This window comes from Heloderma suspectum, chromosome 1 (genome assembly GCF_057233095.1).
Source record: "Heloderma suspectum isolate Gila_16-S chromosome 1, 16-S_ref, whole genome shotgun sequence".
NCBI lineage: Eukaryota > Metazoa > Chordata > Lepidosauria > Squamata > Helodermatidae > Heloderma > Heloderma suspectum.
In genome coordinates, this window is record NC_139458.1 from 438,361,654 (window position 1) to 438,386,025 (window position 24,372).

The following is a 24,372-nucleotide window of genomic DNA, read 5'->3' on the forward strand; positions in this document are numbered from 1 at the left end:
CCCAGTACGTAACATTTAGTGTATTGTCCCCTATTCCGATCTATGTTTCCTCAGCAGAAACGTACGTATTTTTCTACAGATTTCTATGCATAAATTTCAGGAAAGTAAAAAAATCATCCGAAAGTCCACCGACTCCACATGGCCTCCGGGGGTCGCTCTGCAGTGGATTCCGCAGGTCTGATTCTTAGAAATCCAAGCTCATTTTAATCCGTCTCAAATTTCTCCAGCATCCCTACCCACCACCGCATGCGAGACATTTCACGAGCCGGAATGCACCATCATCGGCTGTGGAAAAGGGGTGGGCAGCTGTCCGATGCTGCTCATAATGGCAGAGTGTAAATGGACTCCACACGGGAGGCCAGTGGGACTGAGCCCCGAGAAGTGATTTTCCTGCAGTTTGCACAGTTGCGTTCAGGACCCAGAGTAGGGTTTGACTTGATCACCTTTGGTGGTGAGAAGCCTCTGCCCCTCGCGCTTGATTCAGACGTCGGTTTTCAATGCGTGGAGCTCCACCCAAGTTGACCTTTTTGTCAAATGTGCCTGCATTCCACTGTTCCCTGAACAGATTCAGCATTCGCTCTGCAGGCCCAGCGTAGCACAACATTCCCTTAAGAACCTGCAGGAACAAAGCAATGAACCGGGCCGGGGTGGCCTAGACACACATCAAGCCATTCAGAAGGCCTGTTTGACCAGTGCAAAACATCAGCCAAAGCTCACCCTCCAAGACCATTTGATTTGTTGGGGAACTGCATCTTGAAGGGTGGAGAGTCTGTGCCAGGCATAAGAAGCAGGAGGGCAGAAGGCACACAGATAGGTTGGTGTGGGTGGGTGTTGGGGGGCGGGGGACAGACTACAGGCTTTAATGAATCAGGAGTCAGTGGTTCAAACATAAATTGTATTTCTGCACAATGCTCCTGCAATGTCATTCCCTATCGAGGTGCCTCCCCTCACCCAGCCATGCCTCCTTCCTCATCGGGTGCTGCTCAGGGTCTCCAGGTCAGAGTGCACCGGGTCACTCTGGGTCTCGGAGTGGCTGCGGTGATCATGGTGGCCGTGGTGGTGGTGGTGGTGGTGGTGACACCGGTGGCTCCGGTGATGCTTGTCCTGGTGGTGCTTGTGGCTTCGGCGCACCTTGCCATCAGCAAAGGCAGCCCCTTGCATGGCTTCAGCCACAGCCATGGCTTTCCGGGCCTGGGCGCAGTCGTACTCGGCCTCGGCGGCCTGCTGGTAGGCCAGGGTGGCGATTTTGGAGACGTAGGAGAGCAGGTTGTCCTCCCGGGCCTGGGCTGCTTCTGCTGACTCCTTGGCTTCCTCCGCTTTCCTCTGGGCCTCTAAGGTTTCCCTCTTGGCCTCCGCAGCCTCTATCTTCGCATGGGCCACTTCTAGCTTGGCCTGGATGGTTTCAGTCAGGGCTTTAGTGGTTTCTTTCCTGGATTCGGGGTCCTTGTACCTCTGGAGAAAGAACACAAGAGAGCAAACAGCTAAGGAGGAGGGGGCGCCTTGCCCGCTTTGTCCTCCTCGGGCTGAGCCCTTGAATGCTCAGGCCTCCTGCAGACGCGTCCCCTTTCGCTGCTAATCATCATTCAGCGTCCCTTTTCAAGAGCTCAGACAAACTTTCCTAAGGACGTGTGTGCAGTTTGTGCTGAACAGTGTCAGAACACACACATCTGGTGGAGTTAGAGAAACTCCTTCATTTGCAGCAAACTCCACACGCCTCTCTGTTCATCATATGTCTTTCAACTATGTTTAGATACAGCCATCTAAACATCTCCATGGCAAGGGAGCCTGGCGATGGGGGGAGGGCGTGCAGTTGCTGCATCCGGCATTGCAGAGCCTACGCTGAGCAGGGGGTTGGATCTCCAAGGTCTCTTCCCACCATGATCCTGTGAGTCTATGTGTGCGTTGCCCTTATTTTCGCCGTAGTCTACGTAAATCTTTACGTAGACTACAGGGACCAAATAAGGAACGCGAATGGCGGCTCCCTATGGGGGCCGCCATTTGCGTACGCGTTTTTTTTTTTTAAGTCACCCGTGATAGGCTACGTGACGATTGACGTAGCCTATCACGGCTGACTTTGCAGATCTAGCCGTGATAGGCTACATAAATCGTTACGTAGCCTATCACGGGGCTTTTTTTTTTTTTTACTTTTCTTTTGAAGTTTGCGGCCGGGGAGACGAGGCGCTTCTCCCCGGCCTGAATTTCGGCCGGGCGAGGTGGGAAGCCTCCCCCCCCCGGCCTGAACTTTGGGGGGAGAAGCGAAGCGCCTCCCCCCCACCGCGAAGCAAGCTGCGAGACCAGGTAAGTGACTTTCGTACATCCCTATGTGTGGGATGGGTGAGCACACTGGTGCACTGTGGCCCTGCTCCTCAACCACCACACACAGATCCTAAGGTTGAAACAGAGCTTCTAGGTCAGGGGTGGGCAACACCCGATGTGTTGGCCTGCAAGTCCTGGGACTCCTGTCCTCCTTCACCATTGGCTACACTGGCTAGGGCTGATGGGAGTTGTGGCCCCCCAGATGTGTTGGCCTACAAGTTGCCCACTCCTGCTCTAGGCACTCATCAGACCTCAGGATCAACTGGTGGCAGTCAGGGTGGCTCTAGTAGGCGTGACTCCATTCCCACTCCCTCCACACAGTCCTTCTATACATGTTAGTTGTGTGAAGAGGGCTTAAATTTCTACAACTCTGAGCAGGATCTGGACACGTAAGCCACACATTCAGGGGTGGCGGGGGGAGACCCTGATTCAGAACACTCACCAGTTGCTCCCGCACTTCCTTCAGGAAGGCAATTTCGGTCAAGAGAGACCCAATCTCAGTCAGAAGTTTTTCTTTCGACCTAGAAAAGAGAGAGAGATCGGAGAATGAATACGTTGTGGCTATTATTCCCCAGGGACCCAGGAGTGCTCTTGCCACTGACCTCTTGCAGTCTTCCGCATCATTGTTATCTTTTTCTGGAAAGGAAAAAGGGTCTGTTGGTCAAAACCCATGGCTTTGTTCCCCACCTCCCCAGCTGCAAACTGAGTTACCTTTGAACTTCCTTTGCCCAATAAGGTGAAGAAGAAAAGTGGTTCCACCTAAGTGGAATCTTGTTCTGATTACTAGAAGTAGTATTAGCATTAGCGTTCTTAGTGCTGCTATTCTTAAGCCATCAGAGTAGTGGAAGATCAACCTCACTACCCCCTGGACTGCTCCATCTCAAAGAAGACAAGAACCAAATATTTGGGACTAATTTCTGGCCCATCTACTGTAGATTAAACATTTAATGGTAATGGAAGCCCCCTTTTTCCTTCAGTTGCTGCAACAAAATTGCTTCCAAAGATTTTAGGTAATAATGTGGTTGATTGTCTTAACCATGACTGAGGGCCTTGGCTTCTTCTTGAGAGTGTCTTGTTTTCTGGAACTAGGAAACGAGAGAGAGAAGCTCCTTACCTTTGTTCTGCTGCCTCAGAAAGAGGACCTGCAAAAGAGAGATAAAAGCTCACCAGAGGGCTTTTCTTGTTACACTAGAGGAACCTTCTCAACCCTGGTGCCCTCCAGATGGGTCAGACTACAACTCCCCACATCCTCCAGCCAGCCATGCTGGTTGGGGATGCTGGGCCTTGTAGTTAACACATCTGGAGGGTGCTGGGTTGCGAAAGGCTGCATTAGAACAGCAACTCTTCTTGACAGTTGGAAAAGAAAAACACCCCTCCTGGGCTCCTCCTAGTGGGGGCTGCAGGACCCTAGAGACTTCACCTTGGGAGGAGTTGAGCCCAGTGCCTGCCTCTGTGCTCCACTGTGCTCTCATCGGCATCCTTATGAGCACTGCTGGGCCCCTGTCACTCACCATAAGCCCCCGAACCGGCCTGCCTTTCTTCTGCTTACTGGGACCGGCGGCAGCAGCCTCCGCGGTGGCAGCTGTGGCAGGCCTCTTGGTGCAAGGAAATAGCAGTGTCCCACATGCCAAGGACTGTGGGGAATGTGGTTGGCCCAGGGCGCCTGAGCTCACAGGCATCAAGAGCATCTGCGCCGGACCATGCAGAGACCCTTTGGAGCACCAGCACGCCCTCGGACTCCTCCCTGGCACCCACTCAGGTGCTGACAGCCCTCCTGCTTCTCTTGCCGGAAGCTGGCAGTACTTCAAAGCGAACTGAGGACCTCTAGCCCAGCCTAGATGCTTTGGACTACAAGTCCCATCACCCCCAGTGAGGGTGGCCAGTCGGTAATCTGGCTAAGAATTTTGGAGTTGTAGTCAGGCACATCTGGAGGGTGCCAGGTTGGGCTATGCTGTTTCACAATCAGAGCTGTGCTGAACAGTGAGTGAGTGTGTGTGTGTGTCTGTGTGTGGAGGGGGTAGTTTTCACAGCAGGTGAAATTTAATGGAAAGTACCACTGGGCTTAGGAGCTTCCCACAGACTATTTCTTAAACCACTGGAAATGCTTCTCCGTCCTTGGGGCTCTGTGCACAGCCATAATGCTGCAAGCAACTTCAATACCCACTTTCCTGTCCGAACCAGCTAATCATCACTGGGATTGCCCCAGTTTGCAGAATTGGAGTGTTCCATGTCCACGTCAGCTCCACACATTCTGGCACTGGCTGCCCCTTGGTGTGGAAACTGAAACTCTCCATCATCAGGTGGACATGCGGTTCGTGTGCTGTGTGGTTTCGCTCCATTCAGGGATGTGTGAATCAACAAAGCTCGAGCTCTCCGAAGATCCCCAAATTCCATCTTGAAGCTCATTTTGACTCGAGTCCATTTCAGATTGCAAGCTTTGTTTCTTTCCGCATGAAAATCTGGGCATATTTTCAGCATATTTTCGCAACTATGTGGATCAATTGTGTGCATCTTTGAAACGTACACATTCTTCTCCCATTGATTAAAAAGCACACATTTTTCCATGCACAGTTTTCAGATGTACGGATGCTGCCAAATACATCTGGGGGGTCCATGAATCATATTGCAAGCTCGGAAACCACAGATTGTGTCCGAGTCTGTGTTCAATCAGGAAGGTGCAAACTGGGTAAATCCTGATAAGAAACGAACTGAAATGAAATCTCATAAATCCCTAGCTACATCCACTGTGGCAAGCCACTGGCACACCAGACATATTTCCATCTGGCAAAGGCAACAACAGTCAGCTCAGGTTGTCAACGTTTGCCATCAAAAGATCTACCTCAGGCTTAGTGCCTCTGAACATGTGCAGAGTGCCCTTCCAGCTCAGTGGGAGGTGCAGCTGCTTCGCATGTAGAAGGCCCCTTGCAGGCAAGGGGAAAGTTCAGAGTCCTTAGAAAAGTCCTGCCTGTTGGAGTAGACCAGGAACGTCGAACTTCTTTCAGCCTGAGGGTCATTTTGGAGAAGCTGTCAGGGGTCTCACTTCGGTGGTGGGTGGGGCTGAATGATGGCAAGAGGGGGCAGGGCCAAAAAATACCTGCATATTGTAGCTGAAAGCTCTTCCTGCCAGCAACTAAGCCTTAGGAGAGGCATTCCAACCTCCTAAACTAGGGGAGAAAACTGCACAAAAGTTGGGAAACCAGCAAACAATCTGTGATAGGGGAAAGGGGGCAGGGCTGTCTGGGGAACCCTGGAGGACCACAGTGAGATCCCAGGTGGGCTGGATGTGGCCCCCGGGCTGGAGGTTCTGCACCCCTGGAGTAAACAGTGCTAGGTCGGGCAGGCCCAGGAGGCTGCCTTACCCCAGGTCAGACTCTCTGACTGTCCACTTAGCCCAGCCTGATCATCTCTGACTGACACCAGTTTTCCAGGGTCTCGGGTACGGACGCATCTTTCCCATCATCTGATCCGTTCAAGTGGAGGTGGTGGGGATCAGTGGAGGCTGGTGGCTCCACACCTTGGATAGCTCTTTTGGCGTTCTGACTGAAACTCGGAGCAGATTTACTGCCCCACTGACATTGGTGCCACCCGGGCCTTCTGCCTGCAAAGGAGGTGCTCTGCCCCTGAACATGAGCCAGTACCATGCGTTCGAAAGTGTGAGGAAGAAATGTGATTGAAGAGAGGCCTCATACAAGGACTGCCGTTGCAGGGGTTGTTATAGCGTAGTCAAGTTGCACGGCCTTTCACAGACTGTCAAACGAAAGGACAGGCCCCTGCCCCAAGGAGATTACAATCTAAAAATTGCCGCAGCGTGACACAATGGAGGGAGGGGAAGGGGGAGTGATGTAAGGAGGGAAGGGCATGTGCTCAGTTCAGTTACACTGGCCTAGTTTCATTAGGCGGTAAGACCAAGTGATTAAGTCTTCGTGAACTAAATGCAAAAGAAAACTTACAGCACTTTTCAACTGCTGGTTTTCTGCTAGCACCTTCTTCAACTGAAAAACAACAACAGAAAACACAGAGTGGCCGGTTAGGGTCTGTGAAGGCTTGTGACTTTCTTTCCAGCCTGAGGCGCACTCTCTTAGGTCTGTGTCCCTGGGCTTTGCCGGCCAGACTGACCCATGGGAAAACGGTGTTGCTGCTAGGTGGCAGTTGACAACAGCTGCGCTCTCCACGGTATTTTAGTCGCCTGTGCAAATTAGTCCGCAAGTGTAATGCGCTCACAGTCCCATCCACACCTCCTCTGTGGCACTGCAGAGCCACCTGAAGGCAATTCTTGGGCCCATGTCAGCAGCCAACACGTTTATTATTACTGCTACAGCCACATTCTGCCTTTTTCCTCTTGCAAGGCACCCAAGGCGGCTTAGCTGGTCCTCCTCCTCCTCCTCTCCATTTTATCCTCACAACAACAACCCTGCGAGGTGGGTTGGGCTGAGAGTCTGTGACTGGCCCAAAGTCACCCAGGGAGCTTCCATGGCGGAGTGGGGACTAGAACCCGGAGCTCCCGAATCCCAGTCCAGCACTCGAACCACTACACAACACTGGCTGTGAGACATGGTGGGACAAATGCTGACACTGGCCTTGTTATTCATTCAAGAGAACCGCCACTGCCATCCTAATGTTCCCAAAATGCCTCTGGGGCCCAATAGAGGGGCCAGAGCCTTTCCGGGGAAATTAAGATGGCAGCCGTAACCACGCTCTCCTGGGCACAGCCACCCACGCCTGTTGCTGCTGCCCACTGCAGTGCCACCATCCATCCCACTGCCCCCTGGTAAGCTCATGGGGAACCCACCAAGGCAGTGCTGAGTGGCCAAGGGCCCCCTCAAACCTGGCGCCACCCTGACAATTTTTTACTTGCCATAGGTGAGTAGGTAATAGGCTCTTCACAAGCTTGATTTGAATGGACATCTCTAACATAGATGCATATTCTGTTTTAATGAACTCTCAGTAAGGTGGTCACAGCCTTAGCAGCAGTTCTAACACAGCCATTGAATCTTTTAGAATAACTTCTGTAACTGCCTGCACCGCATCCCTCTTCCTATAAAAAGACTTTTCCATTAAAATACCTTGGTAAAACCCAAAGACATGCAAATTACTATTTGCATGGTGCATAAGTTTGCCTTTTTCCTCTTCCCTCCTGATCCGTTTTTCCTTCTGTGTCATATATTTCAGATTGTAAGCCTGAGGGCAGGGACTCTGATGTTTTCATTGATCATTTAAAAAGCTGCTCTGGAAGCCTTTTTGGCTGAAGTGCAGGATAAAAATGCTTTAAATAAATAAATTCTGAACAAACCTGTCCCGAGAGAAAATAAAGGAAGAAGAACTAAATATATACAAGAGGAACATATGGACTCGCCTAGACATTTAGGTGACAATGCTTTTGAGAAAAACCTAAGAGCACAGTTGAGATAACAAACGGAATATCCACCCCATAGGATACTATAGCACAAAAGTCGAGGACAGCTTTAGTTTTGTCGGTTTTCAAGGACGGGGCATTTCCTCAAGAAGGCTTAAACTGGGTTTTAAATCTGCCACATTTGTAAATCATAATGGAACATCTATCTCGCGACAGAGAGTCTGCAGTCTCTCAAAAGTAGGTATGGATGAACAGATGGATAACGGAGCATCCCGGGGCCAGCCCAAGACACTTTGCCACCGGAAGCAGAGGACAAGATGGCGCCCGCTCCTGCTCTACAAACACAGGCCAATTGTACTGGCGGCTGAATCTTGTGCTGATGCCGGCTAGCTTAGGGGGCTCAGGGCAGGCCACGGGGCGCACTGCTCTCACCTCCAACACCCAGCAGCTGCTGCCTGAGGCAATTGCCCCACTCTGAAATAGATATTTTATCATTCTCCACCCCCACCCCTCAAAAAGATATTCCATGGAAGAAGGACTGTTCAGTCTCAAATCACACTGGGAACTTGAATGTTTTGTTGGTGCAGTAAATCTCCTTTGCCCCTTTCACCATCTCCAGCGTCACTTGTGAAGATGCCCTCAGAACATCAGTGGTGCATGGCAGAGGCCTCCCCTGGCATTCTGTGTTCAGTAAGTTCTCACACCAAGTAGGGCAGGGTGAAGAACCTCAGCCTGGAGGCTAAATCTGGCCCTCTGGAGCTACCCTGGCCCCACCCCCTTTCCTCCAACCACCAGATGTTCGGTGGCTTCCCGGCTTTTGTGCAGTTCCCCTTCCCCCATTCTAAAAGGTTGAAATGCCTCCCCTCATGGCAGGAAGAGCTTGAAGCTAAAATCTTCTTTCTGTGCCGTATCCTCATTGGACGCTGGCAATCACTCTGGCCCATATAAACTTATTTACTGCTATTTGAAATAAAGAAGTAGATGTCATTCTTGTCCACTGTCTCAAACTCCACAGCCATGATGTCTTACATTGTCCAGGTCCTCTTCTTCCCCCCACTTTGCCTTGCATTAGGAGTAGTAAAAGCTGGTATTTCTCATTACACATTATATTACCGAAGTATGATAGCTTCTTTTCTTTTATACACTTCTGAATGTCCTTGTCCCAGAGTCCATTCTCTGCATTATGGTGTCATTTGTTACATAACATGTCCAAGATATTCTAAGTATGCGACGAATGCTTCCAGGCATTTACAGGCAGCTTCTGTGAGCGTCCAGGCCTTGCTAAAATAGGCTGGTATTTTGGCCTTGCCTGTTTTGCCTTCAACCCTGCCCACCAGTGGAATGTGGCCCCTGAGAGCTTCTATAAAATGGAATTTGGGCCCTTGGGCTGAAAGAGGTTCCGCACCCTTGAAGTGGGTTATTGACAAGGAGAGCGACAGAGAGGATAACGAGTACAGAGAGAGAAAGAAAGCCATGACATTTTGAATACTGGAGGTGCAGCCTCCCCCTTAGAGACTTAGAACAGGATAGTTGGGAACCCAGTCAAATCGTGAGAAATTCAGGGCCTAAGAGACTGGCTCTGCCTAGCTTCCCATCTCACTGCAGGCTGAGGAGGGAGGATGAGACTCCTTTTAAACCCCAGCAGCTGCAAGGTCAGGCTTGGAGTCAGTCCTCTGATTTACAGCCTGAGAATGTGGGAACCGGGCAGAAGGGAGACTCCACAGGGGGGAGGGGTCAGGGGTCACCCAGGGTGAGATGTCAACTCAAGAGAGTGGAAAAGGGACGCCTTGTTCGGAATAGTGTTTGTCTCCAGCCCAGATTCCCCTGTCAGGATAGAATGTCAGAAGATGGGCCCTAGCAGCAGCCCCTCCCCTGTACTTAAGCTGGTGACCAGCCTTTCCTGGGAACAACGTCATCTTCATCTTCATTTGCCTGAAATGCCTTCTTGCCAGGACTTTTCGTGAACCATGAACTCTTGTCTGCCTTGAATCCTGTACTGTGAGATCCATGACTTGGACTAAGTTGCTGGACCATGTTTAACTTTGATACTGCAAAAAATCTAGCCTTGGGACTGTTTCTTGAACAAAGCAATGTGCTGATAGCTTCTCCAGAAGCTATCTGATTGATTGGGGGTTGTGATCATTAAGCTTTTGCCGTGAGGTCTGAGAAGCTGTTGCAATAAAAGATCTTGCTGTTATTTGTGTTCTATATGAGCTTGCCAGAATATAGAAGAAAAACAGGACCTGACCTGACACCAACCCATCTAGAGGGTACCGGGTTGGGGAAGCCTGCTTCAATTGTTAGCGAAATCATAATAGCAATTATGAAATCACTACTCACCAAGCTTTCCATTTTCAGAGCTCTTTCCCTGAAAAAGACAATTCCAACGATTAAAAGAGGACAGCTTACTCCTCCTCCATTTCTACTTCCTTTTCCCAGAGTGACTGTGAATGCTTAATTCATATTTCTGTTACAAATAATATCTAAATAATGCCCATCTGCATAGTATGTACTGTACAATTATAAAATTAAAAAATCGGACCTCAAAGGAATCCAAAGACTGCAAGATGTTACAGCACAATCCTATATATGTCTACTCAGAAGTAAGTCCCATTGCAATCCTTGGGGCTTACTCCCAGGTAGGTGGGTGTAGGATGGCAACCTGAGGCACACAAAGAATGGGATAGGGAGGAATAAGGAATGATGTCAAAATCGCTCTGTCAAAACAAAATTTCCGCACAGTCAATTTTCTCTGTTTCAAAATACTTAATGTTCTGTTTTGAAAATTATGTAAAACAAAATCATAGGCAATTATCATTTTTAAAAGGTGGTGTGTGTTTTGAGAGGTTTAAGAACTAGACAGCAACTTCAGATGATTTAGAAGTGCTGAGTGCCATTCTCTCACTTGATTACATTTTTAGATTTCCAAGATTCATATAGGAAAATCTGCTGTTCTTGGTGCAGATGGCAGGTAGGAATTACTGCCTACTTGACTGATGTTTATATACGAATCTGTACGTTTCCAGTTTTCCTCCTTCCCTTCCTTTTTTTCCCCTCCCTCCTTCTTTCCTTCCTTCTTAAAAGAGTTTCTAGCTGTCATCTTGGGTAGTAAAATTTTGAAATTGCAGGGTGTGTCTCTCGAATGCTCAAAAACCACAGAAAGGACATCCTGCTCTACAGCAGCCCCACATGAGCCATGAAACCTGGACCAGATTCCATTATTTATTTCTTACATTTTTAATCTGCCCAATAACAAACATTCTCCAGGCGGATTACAAAAAGGGAAAAGATTGAAATACCAGACACCATTCTTCTTCATTTACCACCATGAAATACTCACTTCTCTGAGCTCTTGTCACTTCCGCTATAGCTATCTTTGCTTACAGAGTCCATCTCTGGTTTTGACTTCCTCTCCATTCTCTAAGAACAAAAAACCCCAGACATATCAGCCATAAAAAGGGCCATCTCTGATCACGTTAAGATATCTTGCTTCTTTCCATGTTGTCATCAATCCTAATCGGCAGTGAGAAAACATGCACCTTTTGACAAGTGTTGCAAGGTGGAGCAGTGTTACCATGTGGAAAATGCCCCGCCCCCTTCAGCTAGCAGGTGCTCATTTTAATCAATAATGGGAGCTGGGTGGGGTTTATTTCACCACAACCAATCTTTCAAAATATTGAGGTGTTTGGGCTGGAAATTTGTTCCCATTGAAACTCTGAAGTTTGACCAAACATGTGAACCTCACAAAATCTTTGGCTTAGCTCTACTTACAACTAGGTTGGCCACATACGTATCTCTGAAAAGAGAGGGCATGCATTTGTGTAAAATTTGCATAGGCTAATTGACATGAAGATGCACATTTAGAAAGAATGACTCTAACTTAAATAGAAATACAACATATTTTATGATAGTAGGGAAGACTTGTGACCAGGTGACACAATCACACAAGGGTCAGTTGCTTATCATCATGTCTAGTTCCGCCCTAAATTGATGCCCAATCAGGAACATTAAGAAAACACTGGGGGAAGGAAGGTTTAGGATGGGGTGTTAGGAGTGGAAAGGGGAATGCATGGTTATATAAAATCACCATCTAAGAGTATAGCAAAGGTCCTTTGGTCTCTTATTCAAGCAACTCTAAGCAGTTTGTTCGAGTTCTGATCCTACTTTTATTGTTTCTTTTAGGTGCTTTCCTCTTATATCCTAAGTCCAATATGTCTGCTGTCCATGGTTCTACTTCTATTACTGGACCTTCCTTACACTTTTAGTGTTACAAACATATGCATTTCCCCATAAAAGCAGCTCTGGAGATCTGTTTCCCGTGAAATTTTGGGAGGGTCCATAATGCAGGAATATAGCATAATACAAGAGAGTTGGAAGATAAACTTTTTGATGGAACTGGGTTAACCTGCTATTCTGCTAAATGCCAGGATGATGCAATTCAGGAGCAAAGACAGAACAAATGTACTTGGACAGCTTGTGGGGCATCGCATCTCTGCCACCTGTCATTATAGCCCATTCCTGCTGACACTAAGCTACATCAGCTCAGGGCTCAGGCAAGGCCATGAAGCTGTCCAGCAGTGCAAGAAGCACATCTGTGGCAAGGCTGCTGGAACAGCAGGGCAACTGTCCTTCCCAGCAGTCAAGAAGCATAAGGCTTCTTGTGCTTTGGCGGACAAAGATGTTGCGCCAGCAACAACTTGGGTATTTGATTCTTCCTCCAGAGTAGGGCTCCAAGAAGGGCAGCCTGATGTTGCTAGACCTGCACTGCACTTTCTGGTCTGAGCTTCAGCTTGGATCCAGCACCATCTTTGTTCCTGGAGCCAGGAAGGAGGATTGTGGAGGTTGTGGAATGGGGCGTGTGACCTGTCTGGATGAATTGGGCCACCCCAATTCTGCAGGTTTCCTAGGTGCGCTGTCTTCTGAGATAGACATCTTGGGGATCCATCAGGATACATGGACTCTCTTTGGGCCTAGTAGATGCTTGGGCCAGTGGTGGAGAGGAGACTTCATCTGTTTCTGAGCACAAGCTGGTTCAGACATGTTGTCAGATCCCAGGCTTGGGAGAATTCGACCGTGTGCCAATGTGATCTAAATCTTTTTGTAGAATGAATCCTAGAGAGAGGTCTACTGCAACACGTCTTATGAATTTCAATGCCAATCTCCATTGGTTTTCTTGTGGCGTGCCACACCTGGCCAACTTTGTATCCCATGTTTGTCTTGTTGCATCTAGGCTTATAATGGTTTGGCTTTCAGTACAGCTATAAATAACCCCGCACGGCCAGGGCGGTGTTTCCACAACAACGGAAGGTGAAGCTAATTTTACTGGATTTAAAAAAAGGAATCAGGTTTGCTGTGAGCAGGGCTCCACACAAGCAGATTCTCTGCATCAGTAAAATTGCTTCACAGAACATACTTCCTGGTGGGGGTGGAGGTTGGAGTGAATGTCATCTGACTGTCAGGGGCTGCTGAGCCAATAAGAGAGGCTTCCCCCGCCCTCTCCCCACCTTTCTCTTTTCCCCTGAAAGCCCAGATGCACCTACATTTCAGGAGCAAGCCTCACTGAGCACAATAGGAGATACTTCCAAGTAGACACACATATGCTTCTGCTGGGAAAGAGGGGTGGGGAGAACACAAAGATGGAAACCAGCCCCCATTTTGACCCACGGGAACTCATTGACCACAGTAGGAATTACTTCTGAGGAGACAGTAATGGGTTTGTTGTGGGAAAGAAAGCAGTGAACACAAAGACAGAAACCAGCCCCCATTGTAACCTGCAGGATATCTATAATGAAGCTGTGAAGTAGTTACTTCCTAAGGCAGTGAAAGAGCCTCGACACCACAGGGCTTAATCGCTTAATCGCACTTAGGGAATTACGCTTTAAAGTGTGCCATTTCAATTGAGGGGGAATCTCAGTACATTCTGATGTGGGCATTCAAAGGCAAGCCTCCTTGACCACAACGGGAGTTACTTCTGAGGAGACACTAATGGGATTGTTGTGGGAAAGAGATGGAAACCAGCCCCTATTTTAATGCACATGATCTCTATAAGGAAGCTGTGAAGGAGTTACTTCCTAAGGCAATGAATCAGAGCCTTAAGATTGCGCTTAATTGCATTTAAGGAATTGGTCTTCGATATGTGCCATGTCAATTGAGGGAGATCTGTTATTTGTGGGCATTCAGAGGGCAAGCCTCATTCAGCACAATGGGAGGAAACACCCCTTGACCGGGGTCACGGTGAAAGGCACACCCCTGGGCAGGGCTAGCATATTTCAGCTCAATGCAGGGGTTGGGGCATACAACAAGTATACTGGGGAGAACCCGACTTAAGGAAAAGAATCGGCCTTTAAGCATCTCAGGAAATCCGGTTTTTCCCTGATAAGCTCCGGGGCGGCTGCTGGATGGCCACAACGTCACGTATCCCTAACGACCTCAACACGCAGCTGGCATGGAATAAATCACTGGTGGGAACACCCCTCAGGAGTGTATAACAGTGTGTCTAATAATAATTAGTATAGTTGCAATGCTTCAAAGGTGCCACGTGAACTGACCAAAACTCTGGGCAAAATCACAGTTGGATGTACTGCCCGCATGCTTCCCTGGAGAGATGATATTCTTGCAGCACATATATTCTTGCTGCAATGGGCTGAATGCTTTAAAACTGTCCTCTATGTCAATCAGTTGGTTCAATGTAGTGATCCCTTCCACAGCCCATTTCTTCCACACAATCATTTGACCCCTAATATTTGTCAAAGAAACGTGATTTCCATGCCCATCTGATTGAGGTTATTGTCAGGACAGAAGGCTTGTGGGTGATGAAGATTGGATGGGAGACTGCCTGGGAATCAGGCTTCCTGCACTGAGCAGGGGGTTGGACTCAATGGTCTTGTAGGCCCCTTCCAGCCCTACGATTCTATGATTCCATGATCCTTGAAGTGCTTAACCTTTTAGAGGAGCTGGCTGAGCTGCAAGCTCTCAAGTCTGATCCAGTTTGAGGTATTTGTCTCATGCTCCAAAATTTAGCTTAAGATGGTACAAAAGCATTATGAGACCGACTAAAAGTATTATGAGGCCTACCAAAAAAGTATTATGAAACTGACCACAAATTGAATCTCTCTTCATCTGTTGGGAGCTGTAATGTTTATAAGCCATTTGGGGTCAACCAGCTGGGCCCCAAACAAATTTCCTGAACCTTTATCAATTTTGTTAAAGTAGCTTTACGGTAAATGTCTTGGACCCCTTCAGAACATAAACATGTTGAGGTATGATGTTCCCTGTGGGTATTTACTTTCATTTAAGTCCCAGCAATTTAAAATAAGCGGATCTCATCTGCTCAGATCAATTTTAACATGGCTTTCAAGTTAGATTTTACAATATAATTACCTAAAATATGTAAAATGTACAATATAATAATGTTTCTGTGCACAAGGAACTGAGGAGTCTGATGTGCTGTGTTGCAAATGTAAATGAGACATTCTTTGCTTAAGAACCATCTAATATTGTTCCCTTAAAACGGAGTGTGTGCTCAAAACATATCATTAGGGGGAATAATCTTGGCATGGTTCTGCAAATAAACACACACTTAAGACAGCCTTCCCCAACCTCGTGCCCTCCAGACAACTGAACTTCAACTCCCATCAGGCCTAGCCAGCATGGCCAATGGTCAGGAGTGCTGGGAGCTATAGTCCAAAATATGTGGAGGGCACCAGGTTGTGGAAGGCTGACCAAAGAGGTTCACATCTTCTTCTTTTTAGCAGTTCAGTGCTGTTCCCCCCAACCCCATTCTCAATCCTCAGTCCCCGTCCCCCCCCTCACAATTGATATGATATCCAGACAATTTGCAATAACTTAGGAAATTAATCTTTTAGCTGGACAGTTATAACAGCATAGCATCAGCATAGAGCATTAATTTAAATTCCTAGACAATGAACCTTCTATTCCTTGAGACTGGCCCACTTTGTATGTCATATCACCCTCCCCCTTTTTTAATCCTGGCTTCTTGTGAATTAAGTGGGAGCGAGTAGGCAGGCTGGTTCCCACCACCTGGTCACTCCTGCTGGTACCAAACAACCTAGGGATGCCCCATTCCTGGGTTGTTAAGCATGGCCTGCAAACCATGATCTCTGGGTTATCAACCATTGGTTACAACTCTGGGTTGTCTGTCCCCTAACAAACCTGAAATCCCAGCTTTCACGTCATGTTTAATGACCCAAGGACATGGCATCTCTGGTTGTTTTGCTCCTCCTGCTTGCAGCAAGAGCAACAGGGTAGTGGCAAGCAGCAGACAAACTCACTTGCTACTGTTTCCTTCATGAGAACACAAATCTGCTGCCTAGGGTTGTCATATTCTGCGTAATGGCAGAACCAGTCCTGCAAACAACAGTGCCTATAAAGAAGTTTAACACAATGAACAAAATCTTGTGGGCCACTGAATGTGGCAAGAGTCTGATACAGAAATTCCCAGCGATGTCTGTCAACCACTCTTGCAGAGTCTGGTGGCATGAGATAAATCTACCTTTAAAACAAACAAACAAACAAACAAACTCCGCATTAACCAGCAAATCTTATCTGTTCCTTGTCTCTTGGGGACACAGCCTACCTGATGAGTGTGGACCATGACTGGGAATCATGAAGGTAGTGCCGTAATGAGGACTTTGCCATCGATGCCCATGAGGGAAATTCTCTTAGAACACATCTTTTAGTCCACTCCAGGCTTTAAAAGCGCCATAGCAGAGGTTTCATATCAAGAGGCCGGTTTGTCCCCCACATTTCTTTTGCTTTACCTGCCACATTTTATAACCATGATATGATTCACCTGATAAAATGGTATCCTTCCTCTAGATACCCATCAAGGCTGGACCTTTCCAGTTGCCTTTTAATTTACGGCCCTCTCTCTTTCCAAAGCCAATAATGGCCTCTGGTCTTTTGTTTACATGGGGAAGATTTATCAGCTGTAAGAAAGCAGAGAACGCTTCAGGGGATTAGCCTCGATGGATAACGCCAAATATATATTTTTCAATTGTCCATTGACTGCTTTTTGAAAAAGTATCCTCATTGTCCCTAACAACAGAGATTTTATTGTGTGCCTAAGATGGAACACTAAACCTTTACCAGTCTTTTCCCTTGACTCCCAGTATGTTTGTCTGATTCAGGATGGGAAATTCTGCTTGATCAGAATGCAGTCTATTAACCTCATATCTTGTCTTGTCTAAAGAACTGATTCTGACAGATGGTAGTAAGTTATTATGAAGTCTGAGGTTTGTTTAAGTTTGGTTCCTAGGGTGACCAATGTTTCTCGCCTGAGCTTTCCCCTCAACGCGCTGTGTAGGAAATGATAAATCCTATTAAGTATTCTTTTAGTCTGCCCCAGAGGAGTGACCAAGATATTTTTTTTTTGTGGAATTTGTTTCCAAGGATTCTGTGATATGGAATTTCATAGTTTGGATGAAGGCCTTGTCTCCTGGGAGGGAGACATATAATACCCATGGAGATAGTTGGTTGAGTTCCAACAGGATTGGAGCACAGTCAAGGACTGTGAGGAGATAAACAAGAAACACTCGAGCAAAAAGCAATTTCCACATATCTGTGGGAACAGGGAAGAGTATATATTTTCTATCAGTTGGGTGATCTCCATATACCCTGGCATCACGTCCTAAACATTTCACGATCTTCACTTGCCTATCATACCTCTGCCCAATATTGGGTCTAACAATCCATTTAAGTCACCTCCCACTGCCATAAGATAGGCCTCAAGCTCCCTAAGCTGTGAGAAAACAGCCAAGAGTCAGTAAATATTGTTATTAGGATTGTATATGTTGGCTCCACAATGGATTTCTTCTGCTCTTGGTTTATTAGGACAGGTAGAAAAGGTCCATCCTCATCACTGGAAGTGCCAAACACATCATTATTGAGATTTATATGTAGGAGGATTGGTATTTGCTCTGCTAAAGTTTCTCTCACACAATGGGCCTCTTCAATTCATTATTTTACTAGCCATTCCTCCTCCTCCTCCTCTTCTTCTTGGGTGTGGATTCCCTGCACCATAGCAATAGAGACTTGTTGCATTTCAGACATCTGGATCAGCTGGTGTTCACAAGTCCTTGGACATCCCAGCTTGTTATAGAAAATACCATTTTGCAGGCCTTTGTTACAGGTCGAAGTGCACTTTAAAGTGGTTTGGAGTGGTAATGTGCACAGTCATGAGGTAGCATCTAGGAGGGAAGCGCTCTGGATAATCTTTCTGGAAGAGCAGTTTAGATGTTCACAACCTTGTTTGGATGAAATTGTCCATGGTGTTCACCACATACAACACTCATAGGGAATGGAGGTTAGAAGGTAGTTGGAAGTTAGGATGGAATTTAAAAAGAATGAAAGAAAGACATTCTTAAACACGGACTCTGTAGTTGCACAACGTAATATGTCATTCATTCATTCATTCATTTTTCTATGCTGAATTTCTTTTCATGCAGGTTCCTGCAAGATCACATCAAGAACATTGGACAAATAACCAAATGCCCATGAGGAGATCATATGAAATTTTAAATATACATGTAGCCTGATTTTAGGCATGTTTACTCAGAAGGAAACACTGTGTTCAGAGGGTTTACTCCCATGTAAGTGCGTTTAGGATTGTAGCCTTAGTCATAATAATATTTTTTACTCTATCTATCTATCTATCTATCTATCTATCTATCTATCTTCTGTCTGTCTGCATGTTATAGGCAATGTAATCCATACATTCCTGCATAAAAACTTATGCAGAGAAACTGAGAACTTTTTTGAGAAAACAGAGAAAATGCTGATCTTTTAACCACACACCTATAGCAGGAAGACTTTACATGCTACTAAAGATCCATAAAAACAATAACCCAGGACAACCTATTGTTTCATGCAACAATACTGTCACTGAAAGAATTTAACTATATATTGACTCCATCATTCAACCACTAGTCCATAAACCTCCTTCATATATTAAGGACACTACAGATTTCCTTATGGAGATTGAAAGACTAAATCAGGAACATCGATTTAACAATGTTACCATCCTCGCAACCTTCTCTGTTACTTCTTTATATGCCAACATACCTCACAAAGATGGCCTCTGTGCCTTAACACACTTCTTGAACAGCAGAACCTCTAATGAACCCAGTACCGGAGTCTTTACATCCCTGGCTAAGTTAGCACTCACTTGTAACTATTTCATTTATTGATTTATTTAAAACATTTGTATCCCACCCTATATCATTAGGATCTCAGGGTGGCATACAGATAAAATCAGTTTAAACAGTGTAAAACAATAAATAATTTAAATAGCTAAAACATATTAAATCATTACGCTAGCTAATACCAATTTAGAATCTAAAACAATAAAATAGTTAAAACAGTGTGCAAACTCAGGGAATCCCATTAGCCCTCGAAGGCTTTGGTAAACAGCCATATTTTAACTTGGTGTCAAAATGAAACCAGTGTCTGTACCAATTGGGCCTCCAAGGGGAGGGCATTCCACAGCCGGGGTGCCACAGCAGAAAAAGCCCTCTCCCACGTCCCACCACAGTGTATGTCTCGCACTGGTGGGACACAGAGGAGGGCCCCTCCAACAGATCTCAGTCCTCAGGCAGGCATATATAGGGAGAGGTGTTCCCTCAAATATTGAGGTCCCAAGCTGCTTAGGGCTTTAAATGTCATCACCAGCACCTTGAATTCTGACCAGAAACATATTGGCAGCCAGTGCAATTCCTTTAAGTGCTGTTATGTGATCTTTATGTGATGTTCCATTCAACAGTCTAGCTGCTGCATTTTGCACTAGCTGCAACTTCCGTGTCATCTTCAAGGGCAGCCCCATATAAAGTGCATTGCAGTAGTCTAATCGGAAAGTTACCAGTGCGTACACTACTGTGGCTAGGTTATCCCTGTCCAGGAAAGGCTGTAGCTGGTGGATCACCCAAAGCTGGCCCCAAGTACTCTGGGCCACAGAGTCTACCTGGGGCTCCAATGACAGGGATGGATCTAGGAGTACTCCCAAGGAGTGCATCTGCTCCTTCATGGGGAGTACAACTCCTTCCAGGAGAGGTTGCTTACCCAGTTCCCAGACTTCAGAACCACCAATCCACAGAGCTTCCATCTTGTCAGGATTCAGCTTCAGTTTACTGGCACTTATCCAGCCCATTACAGCCTCCAGGCACTGGTCCAGCACCTTCACCGCCTCAGCCGACTCCGATGACAGGGAGAAGTAGAACTGAGCATCATCAGCATACTGGTGACACCCCACCCCCAAATCCCTAATGACCTCACTCAATGGCTTAATGTAGATGTTGAACAGCATGGGGGATAGAATAGAAACCTGTGGCACCCCACAGCTTAATAGGCATGGGGTAGAGCAGGAATCCCCCAATAGCACTCTCTGGAATCAGCCCTGCAGGTAGGAGCGAAACTACTGTAGCAGAGTGCTCCCAACTCCCATCCTTCAGAGTCGATCCAGTAAGACACCATGATTAATGGTGTAGGGGTGTACAAAACCCCGCTTACCTGGCTCCACTGGGGTCCACAGGTGGGGGGAGGCGATCCGTTCTTCCCCCCAGAATCCTCGACGGGGGGGGCGATCCGTTCCTCCGCCCCGGAATCCTGCCCGGCCGGCTTCGCTCCATGGCCAGTCCGTGGAGCCGCCAGCCGGGCCAACCCTCAACAGGGCCTCCAGCCACTGCCAGGCTGCTGCGGACGCAAATGGCGTCCTGTGTAGGGGACACCATTTGCGTCCCTACGCCGGCCCGTGATAGGCTACGTATATATTTACGTAGACTATCATGGCAAAAGCAGGGATGCAAATGGCATCCCCTACGCCATTAGCGTTCCTGCTTTAGCCGTGATAGGCTACGTATTTTATTAATATAAATATTTACGTAGCCTATCGCGGCTAAAGCGGGAACGCGAATGGTGTTGGGGACGCCATTTGCTTCCCTGCTTTAGCCATGATAGGCTACATAGATATATACGTAGCCTATCATGGGCCGGCATAGGGATGCAAATGGCAGCCGCTATGACGGCCGCCATTTGCGGCCGCAGCAGCCTGGCAGCGACCGGAGCCACCGCCATCGCTGCCACCACCGCTTCATTCGCCACTGGAACCGCAGCCAGGTAGGCTCCATTTTGCAGGGCTGTCACACGGGGGGCGGGTTGCTCCATTCCGCCACGGATTCCAGGGGGCCGAATTCACTGGAATTCGGCCTCCCTGGGATCCGTGGCGGAATTCTCTAACATCCCTACAGTGGTGTCAAAAGCCGCTGAGAGATCCAGGAAGTTCAACAGGGTAGCATTCCCCCTGTCTTTCACCCAGAGTAGGTCATCAGTCAGAGCAACCAAGGCTGTTTCAGTGCTGTACCCTGGCCTGAAAGCAGACTGAAATGGGTCCAGGTAATCCATTTCCTCCAAGAATGTCTGAAGCTGCCCAGCCACCACACACTCAAGCACCTTGCCCCAAAAGGGGTTATTAGCCAGGGGGTGATAGTTTTCACACACCTCTGGGTCCAGGGAGGGCCTCTTCAGGAGAGGGCACACTACATCCTCACTCAAGGCGGCAAGAACCACCCCCTGACAAAGTAAAGCATTTGCCACTCCGTGGACCCACCCAGCCATTCCACCCCTGTTAGATCGTATTAACCAAGATGATCAAGGGTCAAGCTTACATGTAGTGGGACGGACTGATTCATGTTCAATGGCAATCACTATTTTATTGTATGAACTGTTTTTATTGTTGTACATCGCCCAGAGTGGCTGGGTGACCGGCCAGATGGGCAATTAATAAATTTAATAAATAAATAAATTTACAGCTCCAAGGTACAGCATTGGGAACTTGCATGGACCTATCATATGCCAATCTATTTATGGGACAACTTGAAGAAACTATCTGCAGAACTTCTTCCTAGAAGCCTAGCATATGGTGGCATTACATAGATGACATTTTTGTCTTCTGGGATTATGGAAGGGATAGCTCAGAGATTTTTACTAAGTTTATCAACACTATCCACTCCATGATAAAATGTACTGGTCACACCACAACTGAAAACCCAAAATTACCCTTCCTGGATGTCCTCTTAACCATTGAAAACAATCCAATTGTCACAGACCTATATTGTAAACCTACAGATTCCCACCTATACCTTAACTTCCAGTCATGTCATCCAAACCACCTAAAGAAGAACATCATATATAGTTTGGTTCTTAGGATATAACACGTTTGTAATAAAAAAGAAAACTTCTTAAGAAGATGTAACCAACTTAAAGAACACCTCCAACAATGCAGATATCCTAATCACATAATTGACTACAGCATCAATCAAGCATCAGTAATATCCAGGGATAGCCTTCTTTGCGAAACAAAGGCTAACTCTTCGAAAGAAAATCATGTTCCATTTGTTGTGGACTACCATCCTGCTGCCCCTAATTACCAAAAGATAATTAAAGACAGTTACCCTATTACATCCTATTGTGCTCGTTTAATGGAAGCCATTAATTCTCCACCATGCACACATTCAGAAAACCACCCAATCTGCATAAATAGTTAAAGCTGCACTTAAACAAGATACTTGCAACCCACGATCATACCATTATAAATCAACACATTGCATTACCTGCAGTTACCTCCAAGAAACCACTTCTTTCAGGAGCACAGTTACTAACAAAATATATTGCATTAGACAATCGATAACATGCACTTCTATTTATGTGATTTATTTAACTGAATGTAAAAAAAATGGGTGTTGTATGCAATATGTAGGGAAAACTACAAAACTACAATTGTAGTTTTGTGGACTTAAGAACAAGATTCTGTAATCATAAATCTGCCATTCTTACCAAAGAGCTGGAGCAGCCTGTTGCAAGACATTTCAACCCTCCTGCACATAGTCTCTCAGATTTACAGTTTCTTCCAACAGAACCAACAAAAGACAATGACGTGCTTGACAAAGAGGAAAATTTCTGGTTCTATAGACTGAGAACTCTTAGTCCAAATGGCCTGAATCTGGAGGACAATTCGTAAGGATTATAGACTCATACCTCTGTTCTTTTTCCTAAGGAACTTTCATCTCCAGGCATTCCAAACTGCCACTCCTAATACCCAGTCAACAGCACAGCTACTGGTGAGGGCAGAAGCCAAAAGGTTTAACTTAAAATAAATATATTTTGAATACTCTGTTGTTAGTCTTTCTGTCTTTCTTATACATTTTGCCTTAAGACTCATGGCAACCACAGTGGATCCAGAGCCTCCTTGTTGCTTTGCTATATTGTTCTGCTTTACACCACCAAGCTCTGACAAAAGTTCTATGCCAATACACACATCATATGTACCCCTTTGCTTTGCTTTTCCTTTTCTTTTTTTTTTGTAGTATACTTTAAATACGTTATGTTACTTGCAGAAGGGGGAAAGGGATCAGCACTAGAGAGACAAGTGTTAAGGAAGTCTAAGTTCCTCTCCTGCATTTTTATTTATTATTTATAAAATTATGGATACCTTGCCTTTCTTTCAGCCCTGCAAAGGATCCTCAAGGCAGCCTACATCCAATTAAAAAAACACGTACCAAAATGTGCACAAACCAGAAAGAGCATTAGAAGATAGTGATTAAAACATCCTTAAACTTGCCTTGAAACTGAATTTGCTTTCATCGGGTAAAAGAGGCAAGCAAATGGGTGTGAAGAAGGTGCAAGAGACAAAACATGGCTGTGAGCTGCAATTACGGAGAGGCCGATGGCGCCGGGATGCCAAAGAAGTGCGGGAAAAGTCTTCATAGCTCTTGTAAGGGATCATTTGTAAGGGGCATCTTCAGTCCAAGGCTTTCCAAAGCAGGATCCGGGTGGCAGTTAATCTCCATGGCAACTTCTCAAGGCTAACTCAGCCCCAACGTTCTATAGATTGGGGGGGGGGGGAGGCATGGATCAAGAGAAGCCTTGATATCCCCTAAATATGAATATGCCAACTGATTACTTCTAAACGAGAACCAAAGGAAGAAGAATGTAGAACTAACCTTAAATTAGGCAGCGAGCAATAAACTAACTTAAACGTGTGTGCTACATAATACAAAATATCTTCTTGATGCTTTGCTGTATTTAGTATCCAGCCTTCAAGTGTCCTTGTGCACTTCAATGCAACAAAACAAATCTCCTGAAAATCAGTTTAGAAAATTATAACAAAGCGTCCGAGGATGGCAAGAGCTGTTTGGCACACCAAAGCTGATGCCACAATGAAAGAGTTTGATTATAAGGTGCCATGCCTTACTTGACCATGGCATCCTTCTGGAAAGGCTGTCTGAGCTGGGTGTAGGCAGTATGGCTACACCCAGTATGGTGGTTCTGCTCATACTTGGATGCCCATTTCCAAAAGGTGGTGTTGGGAGACTCCCTATCTACTCCATGGCATTTATGTTTTGGGGTCCCACAAGTTTCCATCCTGTCTCCCATGCTATTCAACATCTACATGAAACCGCTGGGTGAGGCCATTTGGAGATTTAGAGGGCAGCTCTATCTCACTTTCTCATCAGTGCCTGGCTACAGTAATGGACAGGATGAGTGTCAACAAACTGAAGTTCAGTCCAGACAAGATGGAGGTGCTGTGAGGGGGTGGCTTGTCTGTCCAGGTGAGAGGCATTCTGCCTGTTGTGGAAGTGGTTGCACGCCCCCTAAAGGATCTGCATAGCTTGGGAGCGCTTGCACAACCAACT

The 24,372-nt window shown here is 46.6% G+C and overlaps 1 protein-coding gene across 1 annotated transcript; it reads right to left on the minus strand.

The window, feature by feature from the left end:
* Positions 1 to 883: 883 nt before the first annotated feature.
* Positions 884 to 23,462, minus strand: LOC146360381 (uncharacterized). The gene is made up of 8 exons (XM_084824909.1): positions 23,298 to 23,462; positions 11,010 to 11,089; positions 10,010 to 10,037; positions 6,267 to 6,308; positions 3,431 to 3,458; positions 2,919 to 2,952; positions 2,759 to 2,837; positions 884 to 1,452 (listed from the first exon to the last, which is right to left on the minus strand). The coding sequence occupies exons 1-8, from the start codon at positions 23,460 to 23,462 to the stop codon at positions 970 to 972; spliced, it is 939 nt and encodes a 312-aa protein (XP_084681035.1). The 3' UTR covers positions 884 to 969.
* Between the last annotated feature and the right edge of the window lie 910 nt (positions 23,463 to 24,372).